Source organism: Alosa alosa, chromosome 10 (assembly GCF_017589495.1).
Source record: "Alosa alosa isolate M-15738 ecotype Scorff River chromosome 10, AALO_Geno_1.1, whole genome shotgun sequence".
In the NCBI taxonomy this organism is placed as follows: Eukaryota; Metazoa; Chordata; class Actinopteri; order Clupeiformes; family Clupeidae; genus Alosa; species Alosa alosa.
The window spans coordinates 20,077,266-20,090,781 of NC_063198.1; the positions used below are offsets into that span (position 1 = coordinate 20,077,266).

Genomic DNA, 13,516 nt, shown 5'->3' on the forward strand with positions numbered 1-13,516 from the left:
GTGTGTGTTGTTCATATGCATGTGTGTACTGACAGTGCTCATGTCTGACCATGCCTATCTGACCCTCTCTGCAGGACTATGACCTGAGCCAGCTACAGCAGCCTGAGTCCCTTGACCACATCATGGCCAAGCCGGTAGGAGTGAGGAGAGTGGATGAGAGGCCCGTGATTGCTGAGTCCCAGTACCCAGCCCGGTCCACCCTACCCCACCCCGGGGACATAGGAGACTTCATCAATGATGTACGTTAGCCTGAAACATACTCCATACACCACATTTATAATAATAATAATAATAATAATAATAATAATACATTTAAGTTCAAAAACGCCTTTCATGACACCCAAGGTTGTTTGTTTTATTAGATGTATTTATATATTTTATTAGATTTATGTTAATTTATTATACGGCTCTTCACAATGCTAGTAGAACGCTCCATTGACTTGAATGGGATTTCCCAACGTTCTACGGTAAAATAAATTCATGTAATTACCGCTGCAAACATTACTGCTGTCAATGGCAACGGGTTTTGTGCTGCTGATCATATCACTCCGCAAGTAGTCCGGTCACTTCTTGCATTGGAACTTCATTCAAAAGTGAAAGCAGACGGCTTTCACTTTTGAAAGACAATCTAGTTAACTAGATGCGGTACATCTAGTTAATATCAAAACAGACTTTTGTCTGTTTTGATATTAATTAGATGTACCGCATAGTGGTACAAAACATGACCGCCGCTCTGTCCTGTACATCCTCACCGCCTCCATCTCCTACTCCATCCCCTACTTTTGCAACTTTTGTGTATGTGTAAAAAAAAAGAACTTGACAATCCCTATATGACCACTATGCCAGCTACGCTAGCGGCGGTCTTAATAACATAGGTAACAAAGCTGTTGTTGATTCATGTTTGTTCGTTTATTTTATTGGGGAAGTGATTTGGGTGGTAAGATAAGATGTCCAATTCTTAGAACATATGTGTTATCCTCATATATTTTTGATGCCATTCATTTTTAAAATATACATGATGTTATTGAATGCACAGTGGCTGCTAACAACAAAGATGCCCAGTGAATTATGAATGTGCCAAGAAAATGGAAGAACAGCTTAGAGGAAATGATCCATGCTCACACACATATTTCTGAATCTCCAGTAAACACACACAGAGACACTTTTCTCCATGTACTTACCGTGTGTGTGTGTGTGTGTGTGTGTGTGTGTGTGTGTGTGTGTGTGTGTGTGTGTGTGTGTGTGTGTGTGTGTGTGTGTGTGTGTAAAACTAGAACATAGCCTTAGGGACAGATTAACCACACACATTAATCTCTCTGTTTGCAGCACTTTGCAGTCAGGGCCTTAACCAACAAACCTGTACCAAACAGATGCACACAATTAGACCTCAGCTGAATGAGCTGAGACGCTCCGTCATGTCACAGACACCTCTTGATGCCCACTGCCGACATTAAGAGAATGTGTAGTGGACATTCAGAGCTGTGTGGAAATAGTGGATAGTGGATGACGATGGCGCATCCTTGAGTACCATGTATCATATTTTCTGTGATGCGTGTTTGCACAAAAAATACACACCCAGAGGCAACAAAAGCAAATATCCAATTCATGCATATCAATGTGAATGTGTGTGTGTGTGTGCGTGTGTGTGTGTTTCATCTCCAGCTTCTGAGTTTCACAAGAGAATTTTAAGATCCACAAACTAAGTAAACAAACAACTAAAGCAATTTTTTTATGATGGAAATGTGTGCCATCATATTACATTATGTAATATAGTAATATGTGACATTACTTCTCAATAACATATGTAATTGGATGTGTCTGTGTGTGTGCGCATGTGCGTGTGTGTGTGTGTGTGTGTGTGTGTGTGTGTCTGACCCACCTACAGGGCCTGCGGGCGGCAGATAACGACCCCACGGCCCCACCGTACGACTCACTGCTGGTGTTCGACTACGAGGGCAGCGGCTCCACGGCCGGCTCGGTCAGCTCGCTGGACACATCCAGCTCCGACGACCAGGACTACGACTACCTCAACGATTGGGGGCCACGCTTCAAGAAGCTGGCTGACCTCTATGCTGGCGGGGAGGAGGACTGAGGACCCTCCCGTTACCCCACCTACACCCACCACCCACCACCCACCACACGGACACACACACACACACACACACAATCACACACACACACACACACACACCCAACAGCCCCCCTTACCCCGGCCCAAAATCACCCACTCCAGCCTGGGGGAGAGAAGAGGAAGAAGAGGGGTAGGAGAGGGAGGAGGAGAAGGAGGAGGAGGAGGAGAGCGGAGATGTTTGGGGATTGACACCACCGAGAGGGAGAAATGGACACAGCCAATGGGCTAGCCAGCTAATGTGCTAGCCAGTGTATAGTGCATTGAGCATGTGCTGTAGAATGGCCTATGGTGACCTGCGATTCAGCTCTGGTTTTTCAATCAGTCTTTTTTGTGTGTGGCTTTGAATGTTTTTGTCTTTTTTGACCAGTTTTTCCTCAATTGCAGAGTTAATGGCAACAGAGTGATGGTATATGCTCGCTGAGAGATTTTTTTGAATGTTTTGTTTTGTGCATCTTCCTTTTGTGTGTGGTAGGCTTTATCACTGGAGGGAATCGGGGGTGTAAGACCATAACACTCCCTCTCTCCCTCCTCGCTCTATCTCTCTTTCAACTTGAATTTGATTGGAGCAGAAGCACTGTCGTTTCTAAAGTGCCTTTTGTGGTGTGTTTTCTACTGGATTCCTGCCATCTCAGGGTCAGTTGCCATCTTCAGAAAACTCTGTTCTCTCTCTTTTTTTTTTTTTGCTCTTTCTTTCTGGTGGGTTTTGTTCAACACATCTCCCTTGTTAGTCTCCTCTCTCCAACCCCCCATACATTTGCCTTTTATTGCCCTCTATCTCTTCCTCCCTCGCTCTCTCTCTCTCTCTCTCTCTCTCGCTTGCTCTCTCCTCTCATCGTACTACAGAGCACTCTGTCAGCACCAGAGGAGTTTGACTGAACAAACAAACAAACAAACAAACAAAAACAGTGAAAGACACTGGGAGTGTCCGCTGCTGTGCTAAAGATAAGAGACAGTTCTCTGTGCCGTAACTGACTGGACTGGACCTCCGTCAGGATCCAGCTTTCATTGTCTTAATCACTGGGCTGTCTGATGCCCCCCAACCCCCTCCCCAACTCATCATTGGCTGCTGGAGCTGAAGCGTGAATGGGGATCATGTTTTCTTTTTGGAGTGGGGTGGGGTGGTGGTGGGCCGTTACTTTCACAGACCAAGGCTCCAGCCCAGACTCTTGCCTGCCTTGTTAACTCTTTTTGTCCGAGGGGGGGGTGGGGGGGGGGGTTTATGGGGGACTGGTTGTTGTTTTCTTCTCATGATTTGTAAAGCTAAATTAGGCATGACAAGTAGTGAGAAAGTCAAGATGAACCGAAAAATGGTTAAAACCAAGGGTTGGGGAGGGGGGATCCAGAGAGAATGCGTTTGCCCAAAATGCATTTGTTCTTTCGTCTCGAACATTCCCCTTTTATAGGTTAACTACACTTATCAAAAATGTGCATGATTTCTTACAGGAAAAAAAACAGTGTTTCTCAACACACCTGTTTTCGTGTGGTCAGAATGTGAGAAGTAGTTGGCGAAGAGTATATACAACTATAATCTGTAAAAAGAAAATGCTGTAAAATACCTATTTTTGAAGTTGGAAAAAAAAAACATTTGCTGCTCTTGAGCTCTTTAATGGGCTGAATGATAATGTTTGCGCCCAATAGTTTTAAGTGTGTGTGTGTGTGTGTGTTTTCACATGTATGTACTCATGTGAGCAATGCCTGGGTGCATCTCCAGGCAGATATGTGTGTATTCTAGTGTGTGTGTGTGTGTGTGTGTGTGTGTGTGTGTGTGTGTGTGTGTGTGTGTGCGCGCATTTGTGTATGCTATGTATAGGGGTACGTATGCTGTGATGTTCGTACATTCGTCTAGACACAATAGGGTTATTTTAAACTTTTTTGTATGCTTTACTATGTTTTTTTTTATTTTGTTGATTAGTTGGCCTAGGTTGGGCTGTGGCTTTGATCTTTTCAGTCTGGTTGTTTTTTAATATCCTCTCCTGGCGAGCCCCACCCTGTGTCCAGTTCAGCCTGTCCTTAGCCCACTCCTGGGAGCGGAGACAGCGGATGGAGCTGACATGCCTGCTTACAACAACACCATCCCTCCGTGTACCTGAATACTTTCCTTCACTAATCTGACTACTGGATATGTGCTTTAGAAAATAAATGAAATCTCTTTTTTGCAAATGGGGTGACTCTTTTTCTTCCTTGTTTGCTTTTCCTTTGCTACTCTCCCCACCCAGTTCCCCACCCGCACCCTTCTCTCTCAGACACACACACAAGGGTACATGGCATAAACGTGTGTCAGAGTACAGTGTGGCTAAACAGGCATGAAGACTGGGAAGGATAAAGCCTTTACTGCACCAACAACTTTGGTCTGCAATCTGTGGACATTGTATGGCTAGGATCCATAAGTCTTATTTTACCCATGCTCTACATTATCCCATGTGAATATCCGTGTGTGAGTATGTGTGTGTGTGTGAGTATGTGTGTGTGTGTGTGTGTGTGTGTGTTGCCCATTTCCAGACATGCAGCTTCAGTACATGGGCTATCATCCATCTGACCAGTCTAGGGAGAGGACCCATGTCTGTCTCTATGGTTTCAATTAGTCAGCCAGGACCAAGCCCCTGGGCTTTCTGCCTCTCCTTTGCTGTGTTCATCAATTAGACCCATGATTAATCCCTGAATTTAATCTCATCAGGCACAGCCAGCAATTACACACCCCTGAGAGAGAGGGAGAGAGAGAGAGAGAGAGCACAGAATAGGAGTGGTAGATAGGGAGGCAGAGAGAGAAAGAACCCGAGAGAAAGAGAGTAAGAGACTAAGGGAGAGGGGAGTATGAGAGCGAGAGAGAGTAAGAGACAGAACGAGAGAGGGGGGAGGTCTTGAGTGAATGAGTGGTTGAGTGGTAGAGAATGCAAATGAGTGCAAGTCAGGTGGCAGGAGAAGAGAGCCAAACTCTGACCAACAGGGAATTTGAATATCAGGCGAGCAACTTAGCAGCCAACTGCCTCCGAGTCTCTATGCAATCTGGCAGCTGAAGTGCCGAGCGGAATCCACATTTGACATCCTTAATTGAAAGAGAGGGATTTCAGATAAGTGAGTGGTTAGTTTGTGTAACAGGGAGCTCTATACTATATCCAGAATCTATACTGAATTCATGGAATTTTCATTTGTGTCCACCAGTAACAATATTTTTTTATTATTATTAGGGCTGTCAAAATAACTGATTAATTTCGATTAATTAATTTGAGAAAAAATAACTGATAAAAAAAAAATAATGTAGATTAATCGATTCCGTGTGACCTTTGACCCCGAGCCATTCTAGTCAGTAACCATTAGACTGTAAAATGAAGGAGAGAGAAGAAAATGTGCTGCCTAGATCATTGATTAGAACATTTACTTTAAAAAAATGGCCTGATGTTGATAAAAATAAAGTGTTGATTAAAATAAAGCCCTCTGCAATGTCTGCAGCAAAGAATTTGCATATCACCGAAGTTCGTCAACTCTAAAGTTGCACATCAATTTATTTTCATTGTGTCCCCTAGGTTATATCTGTGGCCTGAAATGCTTTGTATGTGAAACAAAACTTCTTCCACTTTTTAATTGATTTCCTCATCATATTAAGTCATATCATAGATTATTATGGCCATTATTTGAACAGTGAAAATAATAATAAAATAGTTTTTGAACTTTAATGTCACTAATGCTGCTAATTCAATGATTCATTTGAATTTAAATATTTAAGGTACTATCACAGCAAAAAAATATATATGCGATTAATTTAGATTAATTAATCACAGAGTATGTAATTAATTAGATTATTTTTTTAAATCAAATTAATTTGTTCAACAGCACTGTTAACCATACTCCTCTGTCTGTCATCATTTAAAGCCCGCCCGATGATGGATAAACATTTGTGATTGGTTCCTAAGTTTTCAGTGTTTCGGAAATGGGCTTGAATTTGAGCAAAGACAGATAAAGCTACTGATCAAATTCAAACATGCTCATAGATTCGTCTTCGAGTTCACCCAGGCCATCAGTGACAGTAACTTTGTTAGTATTTCCCTCTGATTAGGTTTTGAGCAGGTTCATACACCTAAACAAAATGATCGTGAGCTTGCTGTCATGATCAATAGCATTGCAGTGAAGCGAAACACTGCAGGTTAAACATTTTTGGGCTAAAAGAAGACATGCTGTGTTCCCTTTTCCCTCTAAATTCAAAGGGCTATTAATTCTTAAGACGCCATTAAGTCCTCTATGGGACTAGCCTCCATTCAAGTTCAAATTGATCACATCCCAAGGGAAATAGCTGCAAGGGCTTTGTGAAAAACACACATGTGCTTCCAACAAAAAAGACAACATTAACAGGAACCTCAGAAAAGAGCAAGTCACACAAATGCAAAGGAATAAAAAGGAGACACAACCCTTCTTACTGCTGCCCGGGAGCTTTAAGACTGTGTCCCGGGGCCATAAACACATACTGGAGAGTGACTATGAATATCAATGCTGTTGTTTGCTTTCCTAAACAAATGCTTTTTCCACACAATATTGCATTTTTCTCTTACTTCTCTCATGAAGCCAAAGGAAATGAGAGGATGCAGAGATAGTTCAGCTCAGCTGCCACTTCCATTTACATAGTGGATAAGAGACACAAACTCTGACTCCGATCATAACTGCTTGGCTAGGCAGCAAGTAACTAATTCCATAAAAGCCAGAGCTGGATGCTATCAAATGGTAAAATAAATCAACAACATGGCTTCAGCAACCTTGATGTTTTGTATTAACACATACTTCTGTGGTATTTTCATAGAACGGGAGAGCATATGTAGTCTGTAGTCATTTTTTAATAAGATTTATGTTCAATTTCACTAAATTGTTCAAAGGAAAGATAGCAGTGGGCTGAGATGAAGCTGTAAAGTTGAAAAATATGCCTTTAATCATTCAGTGGTATCACACTGCCATGACTGCTTTTTTGCCTAGCGTCAGCCCACCACCTCAGTGCGGTGTAAATAAAGTGGGCCTTTTTTGAGATGGTGGAGCACAGGATTCATTTCCTGCTGCCAACGAAGGCGAAAATCTCAGGGGCTATCAGCTGGAACAATCCAATTTGGAAATGACTCGCTCGCTCACTCGCCTGGCCGTATATGGTGCACGCGTGCCATCCGACTAGTGGAGTGAAGTGTGTGAGTGTGTGTGATGGGGGGGTTAGGGGTTAATTGACTGTTTACCATTTTAGTGTTGATGAAACGAGGTGCAGTGAAATTTCCCCTGGACTGGCTCTATTTTTGCGCTGAGCCAGCAGAAGACCAACACGTGGCACGCCGCGGCCAGGCTGCAAATTAGATCAGCTGAGCCGGACTGGAGTGGAGGACCTGCAGCTGTGTGGCCAAGGTGCTCCTCACGGGCTAGCCTCACCCTCTGAATAACGGAGCCGAAAATGACCACTCTGTGTGCATGCAAGTACCGTACGCATGCATTAGAATCATTCTGAACAAAAGACATGTGTTTCAGATGCCTGTGTGAGTTTGTGTTCGGTGCAGTTCTCTGGTGTGCTGTCTTCACATGCAATCTAGTGCAGCCATGGAATGCAATGGAAGATGGTGCGCTAGCTAGGTAGGATATGGAACAGCATGACTAGGACGTTTCTGACAGCTTAAACAAGTCAAGTCAAGTCAAGTTTATTTATATAACGCATTTCATACACAGAGGTCATTCAATGTGCTTTACATAAACAAAACCAAACAATAATAACAAATAAAAGCATAGAAGGGCAATATAGTCAAAGAATAGTTCAAAAGGTAAAGATCATAATAAAAAGAAAACATAAAATACTTCAGGTAAAATCATTTAAAAATAGAGAATGATTAAAAAGAGAGAATGATTAAACAACAATGTGCCAATACTGTGGATAATAAAACTCAAAGTACCATTCTGTATTATGCTGGTCAGTTTGTATGCATGTGTGATCTAGATGCAGGCAAATTCATTCTAATCTGAAGACCTAAATGGGTGTGGGTGTGTGTGGATGGGTGGGTGGTTCTCCACATGCCGACCACATACAGCAGTTTAGCTGTTTCAGCACATTCCCATCCAGAATAAGCTGAGCAGGGCGGGCGAGGGAATAAAGGAGAGGTAGAGGAGGTTCACTCCAGTGATGCATCTGTGATGTGCTTGCCTGCTTTCCTCCCACCCAGCACATGTGCAGCTCATCCATCTTACCAAACGGAAGTGTGGATGACAAAAAAATACGCTGGTGCGACTAACGGATGGAAGTTTTCAGTCGTAATTAGTGGAAAGGTTTATTTTTCTCAGGTGTTTCCATGAAGAGTGAAAAAAGTACAAAACAAAGAAGCATCCACCTGCCAACTGTCATTATTACCACAATCAACAATGTTCAGATAACAATCACCTGTGTGTGTTTTTCTGAAAAACGTGTCAGCATATGTCTATAGGCTGTGTGTGTGTGTGTGTGTGTGTGTGTGTGTGTGCCAGTCTAGGTGTGAGGGATTTCATTGGGTTCAGTCATTCACACACACACACACACACACACACACACCCCTCATCCAAAGCCTAACCTCATACTGGTGAGGAGCTATGCTGACAGTTCCATCTATAGGTTATTTTAGTCAGGGGCTCAGGGGCTTTCTTTATCACGGCCCCACTGTGCACGCAACATGTGCAGCCAGCTTCATTACCAGGCTATTAACTATCAGGCTAACTATCACCTGAGGGTAGTCAATAATGTTGGACAGAATTCTTGGTCTCTGCTTAAGTGACAGTCTGTCCTCATGGGGGTTATAAGAGAACGGTAGAACTGACTAAGCAATCAGTCAACCGATAAGAGCAACTCACCCTACCTCTCTAACCTCCCAGCAAACTTGTGTGTTGTGTGTGCGTGTGTGTGTCTGTGTGCGTTTCTGTGTCTGTGCGTGTCGACTGTGCCGTTGCACCCTTGCTCAACACTGCTAAAGATCCTGTGTCTGCAGTCCTTAATTTCTCAAGTGATCAAGGGCCTATTACGGTTAAGTAGATTTGTTCATGTTATTGCAGGGACAGTTTAATGGGTTGCCTACTACATACATGACAAACATGATTAAGGGTTTCTCAATACCTCTTAAAGGAACTCCACTAGCCTGACGAGCCAGACCCACATTAAAATGTAGCCCTGGAAGCAAATGTAATTTGCTGCCGCTAGGGTGCGTCTAGATTTCTAGGCTAGAACTCCACAACTTTTTAAGAAATTAGCTTATTTGCCACCTACATCGGAGTTAGAAATGAGGATACACCCCTCTTTTCTCTGTGTGTAATAACTAGTCTGACACTTTTAGCCTAGCTTAGCATAATTTACTGGAAGTGGGTTACACCAGTTACGGTGTGTTTCCACACAACGAAATTTCGCGTCGCCCTCATTGAGGTTGAATGGAGACGAAATTCGCCCTAGTTGGGCGAAATGAAAGCGAATCGCCGAGGCAGGCGAAACAAAGTTGGCCAAAGTTTAACTTTATTTAAATGAGGACCATTCGAGAACCAATCAGGTCCACGTCTTTGTGTTTGGAGGCGGAGTTACAAAAAATTCTGACCAAGATGGCGGAGACTACCTGAGCTGTAACACAAACATTTGTATGTGATTAAAATGTTTCTACACGAACATTGGCACTTGTATCAACACGAATTGTGGTTTATATGCCACACGAACTTAGTCAGAGCACATACACCACTAAATAGACCACTATATATGTTAGTTTAAGCACTCAATCTTTTTAGCTAGCTGACAGGCTTAAATGCTAGTATTTTAGGACATTGGATTGCATTGTAAACCTAGCTAGACAGCTAGGCTACATGCTGCAACACAGGTATGAAATATATTATGTCTTATTGACCTTGTTGTTTCTATGAACATTAGGGATGTGACGCTCGAAGCTGACGTTTCGAAACAGTGTCGAGCTTCCGAAACGCAAGTGTTTCGAACAGTGTTTCGAAGTGTGGTTCAAAATGCCCATATCACGTGACCATGGCTTAGTGAGGCTTCGTGGTGTTTCAATTTGGTTTGGACAGGTGGCACAATTGCAGCGCCAAATTACCCGAGTAAACACCTGTTTGATCTAAATTACAAAGTCCCAGAATGCTTAAAAGTCATTCAAACACATCCTATCTTTGTGGTTTTTTTGTGAGAAGAGAGATTTTTAGAGATATAGCGACAGAGAGACATATAGAGATATAGCGATTTATAGTGCATTCTTGTGATTGATAGGTTAGTGATATAGATTAATTGACAGGCTAGAGACAGACAGTAAGCGATAGTTTAGATAGATATAGTCTAGTGACGTTAATATTTAGATAGTAGCAGAAGTAAAAAAATATATGCCCTTAAGAACAGCTGACCCTTTGAAATACTGGCAGGAGAGGAGAGTGGTTTATCCAAACCTAACTGTGATGGCAAAAAAATATTTGTGCATGCCAGCAACAAGTGTGCCTTGTGAAATATTTTTTTCCAAGGCTGGGGAGGTTTATTCAAAAACAAGAAACAGATGAAATGGCAAGACGGCAGAACAACTGTTATTCCTAAATAAAAATGTATGTTGACATACAAAAAATGTGTTGTTTATTTTTCCCATGTTGTTCCTGATTAGTCTAACCTGCTTCACATGTATCCTTTATTTCCCTACAACATGTTCCCAAAAAAAACCCTGGGCCATAAGCATAGCCTACATTTTAAAACCATTGTAGTATTTTCCTCTCCAGCATATTCCAAAGGATAATGTACTATGAAACTGAAATAACAAAACATCTAACTGGCAGATATAAAATGTTCTAGTTACTGAACGCATATACTAGTCTGAAATTTCTAAGCACCAGCAGGAGTCGAACACCGGCGCTCCAGCCCGAATGCAAGTGTGTTAACCACTGAACCACGTGGCTGTGGACTAAATCTTCTGCGTTCCATGTTGGCTATTTATATTCTTTCGCCTGAAGCAGTTGTGCTTCACGGTCAAAATGTGATGTTAGCAAAACTGGCCACTAGATGTCACCATGGAGTTACGTGTGTCGGATTGTTTTGAAACCTCGACACATTCGAGCGCAATTGCTTCGAACGTTTCGTTGTTTCACAAAGCCTCGTTCTGCCCATCCCTAATGAACATGAATTGTTGTTTATAGGCAACATAGTCTTAGTCGAGTCATAAAGACCCCTGGATATCTTTATTAAGTACTTAAACGTTTGAATTAGTTGATTAGCCTAATTAGCTCGCTTGCCACCACTGGCTAGACACTGCAGTCAAAAGGTTAGCGGTTTTACGCGTCACGTCCCCGGTGCTTAAATTTCGCTGGCCGAAAATCGCGAGGTGTTTCGCTGTGTGGAAACACACCGTTAGCATCTCCCCTTTGGAAGTTTGACACAGTAGGAAACGTCACTTGAAAATCCATAACTGACAACCAGTTGGTCATAACTGACCAATTAACTTACCATACTTACAACCGGACCCGCGTCACACAGAGCAGGTTGTTTGCGCCATGCCCCTTTTGAGGGGGAAACATTCCCTCAGAACAAGCCAGAGTGAACCGGGTAGACATGTACCAACCACACAGCTAAGAACCCTCCCTGAGTTTCTTTTGCCTACCATGTCCTCAAAAAAAAAACCTGACAGAAGAAAATTATGGCTACAAGCCATAAGAAGAGAAGACCGTATGACACTTCTGGTCACTGAGTGGGGTTGTTGCACCACCGTAGGCTACTTGGGATACTGAAGAGACGTGTTTTTATATTAATTGAATTAAGCTTTGTAGGTATCTTTCACGGTCAACGAATCGCAAAGTGGTTATGTATTGAGTGGTCATATTGATTTGTGGTATTTTTTGTTATTATTTATTCCTCTGCGATTTCTGTAATACAATTACGTTTATTGACCCTAATTTGCGTTGGAGTTAATGAGAGGGGTTGTTTGTTTTCCCCCCGAAAGGGGCGGGAACGTTTGTCACAAGTCAAGTTCCCGGATGTGCCGGTCTAACGTATAGCGTTAAGCAGTCTTCTAGTCATAGGTGCAAAGAATGCCTTTATACATAGGGAGGGAAAGTAATCTCATCGCCATCTAGTGGTTGCGTTCCTAGAGTTTAGCGGAGTGGATGGGATTTTTTTTGTTAAGAAAAAATATATCTCGGTGCACATTGGGATCTTAATTTAATGACTTCCATATGTTAGGCACTGGGGTCACCTCTATTGCTTCAAGTGATCATACCTTATTTTGGGGATCAGTTGAATTGTTTTGAGTTTTTGTCGTAACACGGTGATAAGGAACTACAGCTGCATGTGACGTCACATGTTTGGGCGCTTAATCTCTAACGAATCTATTTCACGCCGCCATTTTGAATATCGATAAACCGTAAACCCACTTCCGGAAACTAATGTTATTGGAGCTATCTACAAGTTTACAAGGAATTTGCGGCATCTGCCAAATACTAATCGGTCACAGGTGGCAGATATTGTGTAACATCACACGAAAACTAAGCGATCCAAACTGGATCGGGGATATAAATATGAAGGTAAAGTCAAGTCAGCTAGCTAGATGGCTAATACCAGATAACTAGATGGATAATACTAGATAAGACACAACAGCTTGTAAATGCACTTCAATAAAGCAGTGTAACAAAATTATCCTGTAGCCTACTTTTACTAAACCATCAGAATTGGATTGTGGATAAAGATTGTTCCATGAACAGTTTATGTTTTGTGAAGGTAATGTTGATGTCAGCTAGCTAGGTGGCTAACATCAGATCCAAACAGCTTGTAAATGCACTTCAATAAAGCTGTGTAAAGAAAGGATCCAGTGTTTTATTTTGAAATTATTACATGCATGTTGTTTTTGTGTAGTCTCCAACGTAGTAGGCCTAGATGGTAGTGTCTTTGTGAGATCACTGTGCTACCAATCTCTTAGAAAAAACGAGGAGCCGCACAAACTAGGTGTAGTGAACATTGAATCTGTCAGGGGCAAAAGGAACAAGTGCGCCGAAATAGCTATTGTTTACAACAGTCTTTTTAAAGGGGGTGCGTTGGCCAAATAATATTAGAAAGATTCAACAAAAATGGTTATGGTTTGTCAACAAAAAACGCTACCTACCCTGTTTTTCGTGCTAAACGTCACTGAAGCCTAGTTGATTGAAGGATGACATCTTACTTGCAACAGTGTCGATGTCTGAGACCTGGGCGATGTTTGAGCATCTTGCAATGTTAATAACAAATGCACCTTCCTGTGTAGACTACAGTAAGGAGCCAAACTTGTGAAAGTTAGGTGTGTTTTATGGGGAAATGTTTTGGATATCATAGAAATGATGGTCATATGAAGGACAGATATACACACGAGGCATTTAATCAATGATATACCAGCTTGGCTTTTTATGTAAGCTTGCCTTTTATGT

The 13,516-nt window shown here is 42.2% G+C and overlaps 1 protein-coding gene across 1 annotated transcript in view; it reads left to right on the forward strand.

The window, feature by feature from the left end:
- The window catches only part of cdh4 (cadherin 4, type 1, R-cadherin (retinal)), a 229,753-nt gene extending 226,791 nt beyond the window's left edge, over positions 1-2,962 (forward strand). Inside the window, 2 exon segments of the mRNA XM_048255858.1 lie at positions 75-239; positions 1,886-2,962. Coding sequence (XP_048111815.1) covers positions 75-239; positions 1,886-2,092 — 372 coding nt within the window. The 3' untranslated portion in view covers positions 2,093-2,962.
- Positions 2,963-13,516: the final 10,554 nt, after the last annotated feature.